General features: G+C 43.1%; 1 protein-coding gene across 1 annotated transcript in view; it reads left to right on the top strand.

The window, feature by feature from the left end:
* Positions 1 to 15,751, top strand: part of cdk17 (cyclin dependent kinase 17) — a 51,690-nt gene extending 35,939 nt beyond the window's left edge. Inside the window, exons 4-17 of the mRNA XM_085376820.1 lie at positions 5,619 to 5,752; positions 8,889 to 9,014; positions 10,391 to 10,447; positions 10,539 to 10,653; positions 10,948 to 11,042; positions 11,150 to 11,212; positions 11,492 to 11,615; positions 11,706 to 11,826; positions 13,107 to 13,204; positions 13,314 to 13,419; positions 13,655 to 13,697; positions 14,579 to 14,669; positions 14,789 to 14,866; positions 15,556 to 15,751. Coding sequence (XP_085232946.1) covers positions 5,619 to 5,752; positions 8,889 to 9,014; positions 10,391 to 10,447; positions 10,539 to 10,653; positions 10,948 to 11,042; positions 11,150 to 11,212; positions 11,492 to 11,615; positions 11,706 to 11,826; positions 13,107 to 13,204; positions 13,314 to 13,419; positions 13,655 to 13,697; positions 14,579 to 14,669; positions 14,789 to 14,866; positions 15,556 to 15,596 — 1,292 coding nt within the window. The 3' untranslated portion in view covers positions 15,597 to 15,751. The remainder of the gene's footprint in view (positions 1 to 5,618; positions 5,753 to 8,888; positions 9,015 to 10,390; positions 10,448 to 10,538; positions 10,654 to 10,947; positions 11,043 to 11,149; positions 11,213 to 11,491; positions 11,616 to 11,705; positions 11,827 to 13,106; positions 13,205 to 13,313; positions 13,420 to 13,654; positions 13,698 to 14,578; positions 14,670 to 14,788; positions 14,867 to 15,555) is intronic.
* The last annotated feature ends 724 nt before the right edge of the window (positions 15,752 to 16,475 follow it).

Below are 16,475 nucleotides of genomic sequence, written 5' to 3'. Positions count from 1 at the left end.
GGTGATGAGACAGCTTACAGGGAGGAGGTCAGCGCCCTGACCCACTGGTGTCAAGACAACCATCTCACCCTCAACGTCGCAAAGACAAAGGAGTTGATAGTGGACTTCCGGAGGTGCAGAGAAGTACACACCCCCATCACCATCAACGGCGCTGCTGTGGAGAGAGTGAGCAGCTTCCGGTTCCTTGGCGTACACCTGGCTGAGGATCTTACGTGGTCAGTACACACAAACAAAACAGTGAAGAAGGCGCAGCAGCGCCTCTTCTTTCTCAGGAGACTGAAAAGATTCGGCATGAGCCCCCGCATCCTCAGGACCTTCTATCACTGTGCCATTGAGAGCATCCTCACTGGATGCATCACCACCTGGTATGGCAACAGCGCCGCCTACAACTGCAAAGCTCTCCAGCGAGTAGTGCGGTGCTCTGAACGGATAATTGGAGGTGAGCTTCCCTCCCTCCAAGACATCTACAGGAAGCGCTGCCTGAGGAAAGCGGGGAGGATCATCAAGGACTCCAGTCACCCCAGCCATAAACTGTTCAGACTGCTTCCATCAGGAAGGAGGTTCTGCAGCATCCGGTCCCGAACCAGCAGACTGAGAGACAGCTTTTTCCATCAGGCCATCAGACTGCTGAACACGTCATAGACACCTCAGCTTCACTACTGGAACTTCAACATTATGCACTCCACACTGTATATAAATGCCACTTGTTTTGCACATATTCAACTCTGTATATTTTATATATTTTATTATTATTATTATTTTATTTTTTTACTATTTAATTTGTAAAAATGTGTACACACACACACACACACACACACGTAGGAAAATATTTAGTATACACATCCAGAAATGCATACACTATTATATATTGTACATATATTTATTAGTTTCAGGTTGGCCATTCTTGTATTTTGCTCGTTTGTGTTGTTGTGTTTGCACATCTCTGTTGCTTGTGGGGCTCGCACACAAGAATTTCACTCGCATGTGCTGTGCCAGTGTGCCTGCACATGTGATGTGACAATAAAAGTGATTTGATTTGATTTGAAGGCACACGTACAGGCCAATCACAAGTTTGTCAGTGAACATCTAAGTCAGGGGTCCCCAATCCCAGTCCACGAGGGCCGGTGTCCCAGGTTTTAGATCTCACCCTGGGTCAGCACACCTGAATCAAATTCAAATTCAAAATCAAATTCAAATTTTATTTGTCACGTACACAGTCATACACAGTACGATATGTAGTGAAATGCTTGGACAACTGCTCGTGATCTAAAGAAAACAAAAAAGGACAAGGCTATGAATAAGATAGGAAATAAATATGAAAAATTAAAAAGGGTAAATTTAACTAGGAAGGAATAAAATATAAATTAAGGTTAAAAATGAAATAACTGTACAACACAAATTAGAATGAAGGGTAAATTTAACTGGGAAGAATAAGATAAAGATAAATATATAAATTAAAGTTGAAAATAAAATAACTGTACAACAAAATACACAATACACAATATAGAACTATATAAGAATGTATGAAGAAATCTAAATATAAATAAATATATACACAATAACAGCAGCTGTACAAGTATTAACCGGAAATGAAGAATATAGTGACCAGTGTTGTGCAAAACCAAAGTCCAGTGTGTGTGTAAGAACCATATGTGTGGGTCAGTACTGTGTGGTGGTGTGATTGTGATTGAGAGACCGTATCGCCTGCGGGAAGAAGCTCCTCCTCAGTCTCTCTGTGTTGGTCTTCAGGGAGCGGAATCGCTTTCCTGACCTCAACAGAGAGAACAGTCTGTTGTTGGGATGGCTGAGGTCCTTCACGATCTTCCTGGCCTTGGTCCAGCACCGCCTGCTGTAGATTGAGTGCAGGTCAGGGAGCTCGGAGCGGATGGTGCGCTCAGCTGACCGCACAACCCTCTGTAGAGCTCGTCTGTCCTGCATGGTGCTGTTCCCGAACCAGGTTAAGATGTTTCCCGCCAGGATGCTCTCTATGGTGCACGAGTAAAAGTTCCTGAGCACCTTGGAGGGCAGTTGGAAGTCTCTCAAGCGTCTGAGGTGGTAGAGACGCTGTCGGGCCTTTTTCACCACGGTGTTGATGTGACAGGACCATGACAGGTCCTGCGTGATGTGAACTCCGAGGTATTTGAAGCTGTCCACTCTCTCCACTGGGCACTCGTTGATGACGGGGGTCTGGTAGTTCCTCTCCTGCTTAGTGCTGAAGTCCACTATCAGCTCCTTTGTCTTACTGACGTTTAGAAGGAGGTTGTTCCTCTGGCACCAGTTCTCCAGATTCCTAATCTCCTTCAGGTAGGCCGTCTCGTTGTTATCAGAGATCAGGCCCACCACGACGGTGTCGTCAGCAAACTTGATGATGGTGGTGGAGCTGGTAGTGGCCACACAGTCATATGTGTACAAAGAGTACAGCAGGGGGCTCAGAACACACCCCTGGGGGGCTCCAGTGCTGAGAGTGGTGGAGGCTGAGACATGTCCGCCCATCCTTACTGCCTGTGGTCTGCCAGTTAGGAAGTTGGAGATCCACTGACACATAGATGAGCTGAGTCCCAGATGCTCCAGCTTGGTGGTGAGTGTGGAGGGAATTACGGTGTTAAATGCAGAGCTGTAGTCTATGAAGAGCATTTTAACATAATTCCCCCTTCTAGTGTCCAAGTGAGTGAGTGATGTGTGGAGGAGATGAGAGATGGCATCGTCTGTGGAACGATTTGGACGGTAAGCGAACTGTAGTGGGTCCAGTGTGTCTGGTAGTGAAGAAATGATGAAGTCTCTGACCAGGCGTTCAAAGCACTTCATCACTACTGAGGTGAGGGCTACAGGGCGATAGTCATTGAGAGAAGCAGGGTGGGGTTTCTTCGGGACAGGAACAATGATGGACTCTTTGAAGCATGTGGGGATCACCGACTGAGATAAAGAGATGTTGAATATCTCAGTGAACACAGGAGCTAGCTGGTATGCGCAGTCTCTGAGGATACGACCTGGGATGCCGTCTGGTCCTGCTGCTTTCCTGGTGTTCACTCTCTTGAAGGCTCTCCTTACTTCATGCTCGGAGATGACGAGCACGTTTCCGGTGCTGGCAGTATCTTCCTGTCTGCAGCCGTTAGCGCCGCTAACACTAGCATTGTTGGAGACCTTAGCTGCAGCCTCGAAGCGAGCATAGAAAGTGTTCAGCTCGTCTGCCAGAGTCACGGCCGCGTTCGTCATACCGGTTGTTGGTGCTTTATAGTCCGTTATTGTCCTTAGTCCCCGCCACAGGCTCCTAGAGTCACTCTGTTGGAGTTGTGACTCTAGTTTCCTCCCGTAGCGCTGCTTCGCCTCTTTCACCGCCCTCCGCACGTTATATGACGCGGCTTTGTACGGGTCCATGTCCCCCGTCATGAGTCCCGTGTTGTAGGCAGCGGTGCGGGATCTCAGAGCGTCGCGGATGGTTTTATCCACCCACGGCTTCTGGTTGGGAAACGTTGTGATAGTCTTTGTCTCCACGGTATCATCCGCTAGTTTCCCGATGAATCCCACAACCGCTTCCGTAAACACGTTGACGTCATCGTCGGAGCTGTTTCTGAACATGCCCCAGTCTGCGTCATCGAGTGCGTCCTGTAACGCGGCCACCGATTGATCCGTCCAGCGCGCGACCTTCCTCTGAACCGGAACTTCCTGTTTCAGCCTTTGTTTGTATTTTGGCATGAGGAAGATGGCGGCGTGATCAGATTTGCCAAACGGGGGGCGGGATTGTGCCTTGTAGCCGTCCTTGACCGTAGTGTAGCAGTGGTCCAGTGTCCTTTCACCCCTGGTGGGGCAGGTGATGTGTTGATAAAAGTTCAGCGCTGCGCGTTTGAGGTTGGCGCTATTAAAGTCCCCCGTCACAATAAGCGCAGCGTCCCGGTGTTGTGTCTGGTGCTGTGTGAGTGCCTCATGCAGCTCGCATAAGGCGGTGACCGTGTCCGCTTGTGGTGGAATATAAACGGCACTTACAATGACCGATGTAAATTCCCGAGGTAGATAAAAAGGACGACACATGATGGACAGTAGTTCCAGATTTGGTGTGCAGGAGCGTGTGAGAGGAACAACGTTCGCACTGTTGCACCAGTTGTTGTTCACCATTAAACACACGCCGCCTCCCCTTGACTTCCCCGAGTCCCGTGTCCTGTCCATGCGGTGAACCGAGAAGAACTCGGCCGGCTGGATGGCGTGGTCCGGCACCGCTGGGTTCAGCCATGTCTCGGTGAAGCAGAGGAGATTGCAGTCCCGAATGTCTCTCTGGAACTTTATCCTGGCCCTGAGGTCGTCAAGCTTGTTCTCCAGTGACTGGACGTTGGCGAGCAGGATGCTAGGCAGAGGTGTGCGGTGTGCACGAGCTCTCAGCCTGTTCCTGACGCCGGCTCGCTTCCCTCTAGGCCGCCGCCGCTTCCCTTTGTTCTCCCTCGAGATCTCACTCGGCCAGCTCGGATCCGGAGTTAAAAACTTCGAATTGTGAGTACATTGTATACCAATAGAAACAAGAGTGTCACTGTCATACCTAATGTACCCAATGGTGATGATTTTGCCGATTTAGAAACGCTGAAAACTAACTTAAAAAACAAAGACAAAGAAAAAGTGGTCGGAGCAGTCGTGACGGCAGCCGACCTCACCGGCGCCATCTTATTTAGTGCATGATTAGTTCTTTACCAGGCCTCTGGAGAACTTCACGACATGTTGAGAAGGTCATTTATCCATTTAAATCAGCTGTGATGGATCAAGGACACATCTAAAACCTGCAGGGACACCGGCACTCTTGGACCGGGATTGGGGACCCCTGATCTAAGTGTTTCAGAGAAGGCTTGGGAGAAAGTGCTGTGGTCAGATGAAACCTGTGTTGTGGATGAGCTTCACTTTTTCACCTGCCTGAACTAACTCTATTTTTGGGTAATAATGTGATAGCACTGCCAGCTGTTGCTGTTCTTCTTCTTTTCCTTCTTTTTCTTCTCCTGCTTCATTTTCTTGCTCACCCAACACAAGATCAGTTCACAAGTACATTTCTCACTGATTATTGTACTTGAGATGGCCAAAAATCTCATCAGCTGCATTATGTTTAGCAGATGTGTTTATGGTGATTTATCAAATGTCACGATTTAAAAGTCTGAACAAGATTATCCCATCGCCCACCAGGCAACGCTTTGAATATCTGCTGTTGGTTACTTCTGAATGAAGCTACAGAGCCATAAAAAATAAATGTCTAAAATATGGTAATATGTGCTTCTAAATGACATATCTTATGCATGAACACAAAGCAACTGGGACATACTACCTCAGGCTTTATAAGATAGATTTGCAACTCAACTTTTTATCCCTTCTTACTTATAGTAGAAACTGCGCTCTTTTTAGTTTATTGACTTATCCTTTAAGAAATTTAGCTTTGGGTGTTTTCTTCTTTGTTTTTCCCTTTTTTTTTTTTTTTTTAAGCAACAGATAAACAGATAATGAAAGTTATTGATTCTTGTAAGTTTAGGTCTGTTCTACAAACAGCATTAATCATTAGCCGGTCTGGATCACTCCTAAACCGTCTTAATCTGGCAGTTCCAGTGTGATTTTTATCCAAAGCCCTCTTGTGCCCTATCCTTGATTTTTTTCAGATATTGTCCACGAAAATCTGAAGATGGGATCTGACGGGGAGAGCGATCAGGCATCAGGAACGTCTTCAGACGAGGTCCAGTCTCCGACGGGCGTCTGTCTGAGGAACAGGGTCCACCGGCGAATCTCCATGGAGGTGAGACGTGCAGAATCCCGACACACATGCACACACTGTAAATCATGTAAAAACAGCTTACGCTGCAAGTCCACATACCACGCTTCACCTCCTCTCATCTCCTTCTGCTCGTCTTCTCCACTGCCTCAAGTGATTTGGGAGGGGGTTGGGACAGATTGTTTCTCGGCTAATGGGTTCTAAGAGTCGGGGCGTCATGATACTGATAGCAGCCCTGCTCCCTGAGGACAAAAGAAGAGGCTGGTAAAGAGACGAGATAATCTGTGCTGGTTACCACAGTGATTTTCTTCATGTCAGCTGTCTCCACTTGAGAGCATGCTCCCCTTTATTCTTCTTGTAAAGAAGAATACAATTATGTTGTGCTATTTTAAACAACTGTGTGACATGTATAAGTGAGTAGTACTTGTAGCATTTCAAATGCAGGGGTGAATTATAATACAATATAAAATGTATTAAAAACAAGCATTAGGCCAATTTTGTTGCATAATCATTTTAAATGACTCCTGTTAGTAATCTCCTTATTTTCTCATTCATATTTTCAGCTTTCGCCACTTTTTGTTTTTCTTAATACCCCAAAGAAAGTTATTTATACATGAAAAACTGGCATTGGTGTCACCCAGGATAGATTAGAATTAGTCCCTTACGCAAGCTCAGATAAGAAAAAAAACAGAAAAGAGGGAGAGAGCTGAATTGAAACAGATCTCATGATTATCAGGGGATTTTTATGCCTTCTAGTTGTTTAATTTTTCAGTGGTTTTGTAATCATTGAACCCTTTTACTGCACCTGTTATGGTGTTACTCACTAGTAAGTTACAGAAAATCTCTTCTCTCCTAATAGAATTAAAGCAAATGCTGACTTTACCATAGATTATGTGCACTATAAAACCTATTTGATATGTTTACTTGTTTGGCTTTTTTTTAATCTGGGGGAATATTGATTTGGAAAGGAAGACTGAATTCACCTGGAGACCCCCTGCCCCCTGCTGGTCAATGGTAAAATATGCCAGAACCCGCCATATCACGTTCCCTGATGTATGCTACCTCTCACAGAGATACACATGCACACTGACCTGTTTTTCACCCCTTTTAAATGTTAGTTTCATTTGTGCATGAAATAAGTGGAAATCGAGGATGTGGTCAAAGACAGCAGATACGCGTTACATGAGGGTAAGCGCACTGCTCTTCTTGTGGTTCTTTGATGGCGGAGGTTTTCATAAAGTTGTCTCAGCAAAGAGGTTAAGAGCACAGCGAAAGCTCGGTCACCTGGTCTTAGTAAAAGATAAACAGGCTTTTGGTTTCTCACTTGTGAACCAGCTCTATGCCTGGGTAAAATCTGTTTCCTATATTATAAAAGCAGTATGGGTATTTTCTTAACCCATTAAACTGATGCTTCAGAAGTCTACAAAGTCTTTGTGTTGATTCATTCTTAAAGAAGATGCACAGCGTAGTTTAAATAGGAAGCTACCTAAAAATCGCACTAGCCAATGAGATATCTCGCAGTATGAAAATGAGTGTTGTAGATCTCAGAATGAATGAGTTGGTTCTGTCCCTTTGTCCACACTCCACCGCCTCTCCACCAAGTTTCATTAAGTTTGACCTGATCAATTTTGTATAACTCTGCTGACAAACAAATGGTTAGAATATTGGCTTTTGGAGAGTGCAGTCCTCCCCCAGGGTCAGTGCCCTATCTTACACTCATTAAGAAACCAATTCACATCTTCACCACAGTTTAATAGGGTCTTCCTTGGCTAGGCTGCCAAGCTTCAAGCAATTGGCTCACAGTGTTGCTGAGAAAGTTACATGTTTACCACTTCCATAAGAGTGTAGGTAGCAGGCAGGTGTTGCTAATTAGGTCAACTAAAAAAAAAGAAGATCATTTTCAATTGTGAGCACCTCTGGAGACATTTTGGTAGTTTGTCCCTTTGTGTTAATACTACCAGTCTTCCCATTGTAGTTGTGTGGTTAGACAGATCTTGTGAATCGAAATGTGAGGCCATCTTTCTGACAGCTAAACCTCGGCCCACGTGAAATCATGCAGCAGAACGATGATTCCGAGCATGACAGCAAATCTACAACAGACTGAAAAAGTAAAGAGTCGAGGCGCTGTGATGTATCACACCCAGACTTCAACCTGATTGAAATGTTGTGGTGGGATTTGTGTGAACAAATGCCCACATAACTCAGTTCACTGAAGCAGCGTTGTAAACGAGTGGACCGAAATTCCTCCACAGGGATGTGAGAGACTGATAAAGTCATACAGATAACCATTTGAGGGTCGGAGGGTAAGATGGCGCCGCCATTGCGTGCAATAGGTCGGCAGTATTATAGTGTGTACCTATTTTTTCACAGAACTGCAGTCCTGTGAAAAACTTTCTTTTTCATGACTCTATCATATATTGACACCATCTTGATGGAGGACAAATTTTCCTTTTACAAGATGCATATGTTGACTATGATCAGACTTTTGTGGGAACTCATAATACTAACTTATTCTCCGAGCAGTCTCAGAAAACAAAAAGCTGTTGTCATGAGAGGGAATAATTTATTTGCGGTGAGGCCAAACTTTAAAGGTAAGTACAGAGATGGGAGGTTTATGCACGCTGTATTTTTAATCCACTAAATGTTTTTTTCCCCATTACATCCATCAGCATTATGTAAGCTCGTCAGTGTCAGATGTGGTGTTCTTGACTTTGATCCTGGAATAGATATGATCTGACATCCAGAACACTTTAGATGTGAGTTGTGCAGTATGAGTGCAGATTGGCTGTACGAGCTTAACGCAGGTACAGTTTTATAATCATGTTGTAATCATGGTGTTGTTTTTTTACCAGCAGTCACACTTCAACAGGCCGCCTCTTATTTTCACCTTCCATAAGATGGTGATCGACCTGTTTTTTGTCGTCTCTGGGAGTAGGAGGAGAAGAGGACGAGTTATTTTAGAAGCAGCAGGGATGTGGGTGGATTCTGCAGGGCACATTGTCTTGTGCTGCTCACTGCTGAAACATGCCCTACACAACATACAGACGACACTTAACAAGTGTCAGCAGCACATGTGTGATCTTGTTACACAGGCTAACTTTACGGTTTCTTTAGGAACGTTAGATAAAGACTTCTTTATATATGTGTGTGTGTGTTTTAGGACCTCAACAAGCGCCTGTCTCTGCCTGCTGACATCCGAATCCCTGACGGCTACCTGGAGAAGTTGCAGCTTAGCAGCCCACCCTTCGACCAACCGCTCAGCCGACGTTCGCGCCGAGCCTCGCTGGTCAGTGTGTGTCTGTTTGTCTCTGTTCTTTTACTGCTTTGTGGCACAAGCAGTCCTGTTACCAGACACCCTCTGTGCCGGGTTTCCATGGTGATTTTCCTGGTACAAGCCCAAGATGGATTAATCTGTAGTCACATGCGCTCACCTCACACTTGTAGCCTATAAAATTAGATCGTAATGCTCTGCTGCGGTGTGGTTATCATCACTGACAGGGAGATTCGTGGTCATCGTGAGTTTGCCTTTGAACGTTTTTTGAAAGATTAAATGTAAATAAAAAGGTTTAAAGACGGTAACACTCATAATTAATCGCCTTTCATTCTTCTTGATATCGATTCTTCTTGTTTTTTGGGGGTTTTTTTTGGTCAATCCCTGAAGACATGCTGTCAGAAACCAGATATGATAGAAAATGTTTGATTCATGCTGCTCTGTGGGCACACATACATGAAATATTCATATGTATCATTATTCATTCTTAGTTTCTTAGGGGATTATCTTGTTCTTGTGCTTTGGAACTACACTTGTTGGTGAGACTGGGTGCATGATTTTGCTACTGAGTTTGTGAGAGATCTGTGGGCTGCTTTGATTTATTTCTTCTGAAGGTCCTGTAATATTAAATATCAGTCCAATTTTTGAGAAAAAGATTTGACTCTATTTTTTTTCTGTTGCACCAGCCAAGTGTAAGGGTCTTTACTAAATATATAAATATTACTGAATATTTATATGTAATACGGACAGATTTCTTTTTTTAGCGAGTGATCAATGTGAGCTCTTTACTTCAGGCTTGAGGCTCCAGGTGTTTTTTTTCCTCTCTTCTGGGCTCTTTTGTTTAGAAGTTATATACCTAATATGGTCATGTTCAAACATGTTGTTGTCTTAAAGTGATAGGAGCTAAAACAGCCCATTTCAGACTGGATGAACTGCATCAGTATAAGATAAATACAGAGTATTTTTAACTGCGCTTCATGCACTGGTACTCTGTAAGGGTCTAGAATAAAACTGGAATAGGACGTGATCCTAATGGGCCCTTAATTGCTTGACAGTTTGAAAACCTTTGATCTAAATCATATCCTGCACACGTGAACTTTGGGTCTTTCCCTCTGAAAGAAAAAGTATGATGTGGGTTTTGTTGCAACATTATTAAAAAAAACCTGCTACAAATAACTAAAGTTTGAGTGTACATGATGGGTTATGTAAAGATTTGAGACGCCTTCGGTTTTCTGAAGGGTGCGGGGACACAGTAAGATGGTGCAGCAGGAAAACACCTGCAAAGCCTGCTCAAATGTGAATGGTCAACAGAACGCAGACTGCATTTGTTTGCAAGTGTCTGTTTGCAGAAATGAGTGCAATTAATATGCTTAAATTCTTCTCTTCCTTAGTCAGAGATTGGTTTTGGAAAGTTGGAGACGTACATTAAACTGGACAAGCTGGGAGAGGTGAGGAAGGCTCAAGTTTCCACATGCACTTCACAGTGTAACTTTGCTATACAGTTAAATTAATTAAATTAATGCTATGTGTTGCTTTCAGGGAACTTACGCCACAGTGTTTAAAGGACGCAGTAAACTGACTGACAACCTGGTGGCGCTGAAGGAGATCCGGCTGGAGCATGAGGAAGGAGCCCCGTGCACAGCCATCAGAGAAGGTTAGCAGGTTTTATGTCCTTTGATACATCAAAGTTCTGGTGTTTCATCTGGAGTCTTGTGTAGCAGTTTAGCTCAGCCATAGTTGACTACAACAAGACGTGACACCCTGAGAGAGACAGCTCGAATGTGTCAATGTTACATTTTAAACCTTCTTATCTCTAAAATAAATTCTGATTTAAAATCCTTTGTTTTATGAACTGTCCTTTTAATTGGTGTTTCATTTTCCTGAGTCAGGTTTTGTTATATAAATGTTAAATGTTTCTGTCTTTGTAAACATCTTTGTGCATCTGTAGTGTCATTATTGAAGGACCTGAAACACGCCAACATTGTGACGCTACATGACATCGTTCACACTGACAAGAGCCTCACACTCGTCTTTGAGTACCTGGTAAGATTTGTTGAATGACAGAGAAACAGAAAAAGAAAAATGGTCTATCCGTTTATAGACTTTTTGTACATGTACGTCCTGTCTAATGGTGCCACCTCTTCTTGAAGGACAAAGACCTGAAGCAGTACATGGACGACTGTGGAAACATAATGAGTATGCATAATGTGAAGGTGAGGATGATGTTTTTTTTCCCCATGCTATGTAAAGTAAACTCTTTTTTTTTCAACCCTTCCAGCTTTGTTATATTTTCTGTGTGTCTAACAGATTAAACTGTTTTGTCAATTTTTCTATATAAATTCTCCCAAGAGTCTAAAAGCATCTTTTGGTCTTTTCTTCTGTTTGTATTTCCATCACATCAGGCAAATTAGATCAGAAAAGCATAAACATAAGTAATGAAAACATGAGCTGACTTATTAATAACATCAAGCCATTTAAAAATACCTTTCCAGATCTTCCTGTTCCAGATATTGCGAGGGCTGTCATACTGTCACAAAAGGAAAGTTCTCCACAGGGACCTGAAGCCACAGAACCTCCTCATCAATGAGAGAGGAGAACTTAAACTGGCTGATTTTGGTAAGAGGAAGACCAGCAGGAGAGGATCTTCACAGACATAATGCTGATTTGTTGTGTAAAAACCCTTATGAGTCTGTGGTGGCTTTGCAGGTTTGGCCAGGGCCAAGTCTGTTCCAACTAAAACCTATTCCAACGAGGTGGTGACTCTTTGGTACCGACCTCCTGATGTTCTGCTGGGATCCTCTGAGTACTCAACCCAGATCGATATGTGGTATGTAGCTTATAATAACTACAAATAATCCTTTTTATGGTTTTAAACTGCTATCATCACTAATTAAATGCTGAATCAAATGGCTGCTGGTAATGCAACACGTGTCCCTTGTAGTTACAAACCCACAGGGAATTATGACCTAACTAAACAGCACTCTCTACTGTACTGCACTTCTTATTTCATTCTTTTTACTGCAGCTGCTAATGATAACAGCTTTTCATTTGCTTTGGCTTGTGTATGAATAAATAAATAATGTATGTCTGAAGCCAGAAATAAGTTTTTATCAACTTCTGATTTGAAAAACTAAATTTTAAAGGAGAAGCACGGTTATAAGTAGGAAGAAGGTGAATACTGTAGGCTCCGATGTTACAGTAACTGCTAGTTATTCTTTCAATTTCATGGTGCAAAAAAAAAAACTTTAAGAAGGTAAATGACAGTCAACAAAACACCAGTCAGGTGTCAGGTATGAATTGAGGATGATAATGTGGTTCACAGTTGGTGCCTTAAACTAGTTATTTAGTTAGTTGTAGATCTCTTGTTGTTGTAGTTGTGTGGTTGTATTTTCAGTTAGCTGTGGACTTATAAAGTGAGGGAATGAAATGAAGCCAATGTCCCATTTACACAGGCCTAGACACCAGTTGGTCATGAATTACTCTGGTTGCTAGGGAAAAACGTGTATTCTGCAACTGGTTGGCTTGTAGTTGCTAGGTGAAATTGGTCCCAAAGAGGCATGTTACTGCAACACATACCTCCCTGCAAAGGCTTTGATCATTAGCAGATCGCAGTGGTCACCCATACTTTGTATGGGAAACGATGACTCGTCTGCAGACACTTGTCAACTACTTGCTAAGCAGCAGTAAATCTGTGAAAAGTGTGAGAGAAATCGGAAATGAACACCTGGGCACCTTTAGAATAAAAGATTTTAAAGGAAACGGTACAGGTTTTGCTTGCGGTTTTTGTTGCACTCTTACAGTTTCACTACTTCTTTGCAACCCTCAGATCTTGGCTAACAAACCAGTAGTATGCCTACAGTTAGCCAAAGTCATGAAGTGATCTCTGTTTTCCATGATCACCACATACTGCTCTTTGGTCTGTTTAAATGAATGCGTGAAGAGGTAATGCTTAACTTTAATAACATTTTTGTGTCATATAAAACTGTTCGCCTCATCATGAGACCTCTTCAGCATTTTTAATTCAAATTATTCTCAGCTTGAAAACTGTTAACCCCACCTCCCACTCACTCATTTATTGTGTGAAATTGCATGTTTGTGTGTCTCCAGGGGTGTTGGATGTATATTCTATGAGATGGCTGCAGGTCGGCCTCTGTTCCCCGGCTCCACCGTTGAAGACGAGCTCCACCTCATCTTCAGGCTACTGGGTGAGCATTTTCTGCAAGATCTGATCTCTTTAACAACTCAGACGTTTCACCACATGTTATTACCTGCTTAATTGAACATGGCAACCTATATGTGACTATGTGACTTCAGGAACACCTACAGAGGAGAACTGGCCAGGAATCTCTTCTATCGAAGAGTTTAAATCCTACAGCTTCCCCAAATACAAACCCCAGCCAATCATCAATCATGCCCCCAGGTACCGCTCGCACGTGGGATCTGTTTTTCCTTATCTGCCCCTTTGCATTTATATAATTGATATATATTCTTGAGCGTGTGTGTGTGTGTGTGTGCATGCTTGTGTCTGTGTGTGTATGCCTGCTGCAGGCAGGAAATCCTGTAAAACATTTACAGAGGTCTGTCCACTTCCTTCCTCCCATGAGCGCCTAGATTCCCATCAGCCCAAACTGTTCTCTTCTTTTTGTCTTCTTTAGGTTAGACAGTGAAGGCATCGAGCTGCTGCTGTCATTCCTCAGAGTGAGTCTTTACTGTCACAGTAATCACAATACTGTATAAGTAGTTGTATATATATTGCACTGATATTCCTAGTTTTCTTTGTCTTATGCAAGCCTTTGGTTAAATAGTAACAGCTGGTCAAAACTGAGTTCTGTTAAATGCTCCTATTAAACCATTTACACCCAGCTTTTTAAAAACTGATTTAGTTACTCAAAAAATAGTGAGATGTACATGAATATCATCAGTGGTTTGGTGTAACTTAAGCCCCAGTCACACAGAGCGACACCCCACCCCAACACCCGGCAACCACAAGTTGCCAGGTAAAAAAAAGAAAGAAAAGAAGTGTATTGCTCAATGGGTTAGTGAATGGTTACTAGTGGTTGCAGAGAGTCCCAGGGTATTGTTGCAAATAGGTGTACGGGGCTGCATTAAATGCCTCTTTATGTTTGCTATGGGTGCTGGCAGGTTTCCCATAGGTTGCATGGAAGAACCAGCTTGCCTGTATATGTTTGACTTTTAGTCTGGTAGTAGTTTTCAGAGTCTAAGTCTACTAGCAAACAAAGGACTTTAAACAAATGAAAAATATTCTAACTAGTTTAAGGCACCAACCGTGAACCACAGTATCACCAGTTCATATCTGACTTCCAGTTTGTTGCCTGTCATTTCTCTTCTCATCTGCTGGATATGAAAAAAGGCTGATATGTTTACGTTTGTGTGTTTCTGTAATGGCAAAGCTTCAGCTTTGCATCACTAGTCACTAGATTTATTTTAGTAATGAATTCCTTTATGATGACAGCAGGAGGCACAGTAACGAACTTCTTGTGAATTCCCTGATTGCTGCACTGATGCGTTTTTTGATAAAGTCACAGTATCCTTATCGTTTCCTGTTTCTGTCTCCGCAGTACGAATCCAAGAAGAGAATTTCAGCTGATGAGGCAATGAAGCATTCCTATTTCAGGCAGCTTGGGATGAGAGTCCACACACTGCCTGAGAGTGAGCACACACACCTTTGATAATAAAGCTGCTGTCTGTCTTTCAGAGGCTTTGGTTCTCGATTCTTTTATCTTTTCTGTTACTCGTTGGAGTAACTGAACCTCTCCCCTGTGTTTCAGGTGTATCGATATTCACATTGAAAGAAGTGCAGCTGCAGAGAGACCCAGGCTACAGGAACTCCTCGTATCCAGAGTCAGGTAGGTGGAGAATCCAAATGTTTAACCAACTCGGCTTTTTTAGATCATTTAACGAAGAAATGAAATCATGGTCTCAATTACATTTTCAAGTGCTTTTTAATTAACATGATGCTGATTTTATTTATTTATTTTAATTATGGTCCATGAATTCTAAAGAACCCACCCTCTGTTCAGCATGCAGTTGTACCAACCGCCACTCTAAAGAGTCAACCACCTTTGTCCTTACATTTTGTCCTGTCCAAAAATAGCTAAATAATATATCGAAGATCAAATGCACCAAGAGCTAAGCTGATCAGCTCCACTCTCTCTCAAACATGTTCGAATCTGGTTTCAAAAGACGAAGAAGGCATCAGCATTGATCTCAACCTCGAGACTTCAGAAAAGTAGTTCATAAACTGTTCGGTCAACCATCCTTAAAATTTAAATGTGAACTTTAAAATGCTTTATTGCTATCATTTATTTATGATGAAAATGCATCTGTTAACTAAGACGGTTCTAGCATCCTAGAATTGCCTAAATGCATGCGTGCGCGCACACACACACACACACACACACACACACACACACACACACACACACACACACACACACAGAAAGTGCAGTTCTGAATGAGGAACACCTGCGGTCTATGGCTTAAACCAAAGGCATTATGGGTGATGTATTTTACATGTTGTTTTTTTCTCTTTTAGGTAACAGCAAGATCAACAGGAGGCAAAGCATGCTGTTCTAGTGTTTCATGAAGAAGACGCCCCACTTCATCTACACCTCCCAGCAGCCTCTTGCATGAGCCCACCACCCCTCGGAGTGACACCCACACCACCCATTTAACTACACACACGCGCACGCAAACACTCAATCTGAGCGAGTGACTCTGAGTTGAATCTATTTGGTGACTGTTTATTTATTGGGGGCGGGGGGGATGGGTGAGGTTGAACTTTTTTTTGCTGCTAAACTACTACTGTCTGTATTTAACACAGTGTGTGTCTGCGCGAAGGCGCGTGTGTGTGTGTTTGCACAATGTGAACTCGGGATGCCATGCACAGTTGAGCAGTCAGTAAGGTTACTATTGTTCTCCTGACAACGATCCTCCGGCTTCTCATGAGTCAACTGATGTTGATGTCGATGCTGTGGCCCAAGTTGTTGTTCTTGTTGTCGTCGTCCTTGGAGATCGAAAGCTTCTTTTGTAAAATATGTATATCTCTATATACATATATATTTGGAGATTATGTTTTGTTTTTCTTCGAGCTTCCGTGACTGAACTCTACAACATTTCCAGAAACACTAGATGGTGTTGGTTGTCATTTCTCCAAAAACATTTAGGATGGACTTGCAGAAGACCCGCTGCCCTCTGGGGTTAAACTGAAAATCAGAGAGTGTGACTATGACTGACAGCTGGGCGGTGAAAGAAGCACACGCAGAGCTACATGGTCTACATGAGAACATCCACCCCTTGCTTCTTTTTGACCACTGTTGCTCACCAACGGGACCAAAACTGAGGTGTGACGGGAGGCAAGCAGATGAAAGAAGAGGAATACTGGAGCTGAAAAGGAAGTCATGTGACTCCCACAGGAAGCCAGCAAGCCTTCCTTAAAACCTCTCACAGAGCTGC

This window comes from Diplotaxodon limnothrissa, linkage group LG17 (assembly GCF_057381915.1).
Source record: "Diplotaxodon limnothrissa isolate DT_005_m linkage group LG17, D_limnothrissa_male_GT1.1, whole genome shotgun sequence".
NCBI classification, from domain to species: Eukaryota; Metazoa; Chordata; class Actinopteri; order Cichliformes; family Cichlidae; genus Diplotaxodon; species Diplotaxodon limnothrissa.
This window is presented reverse-complemented; position numbering and strand designations above follow the sequence as displayed.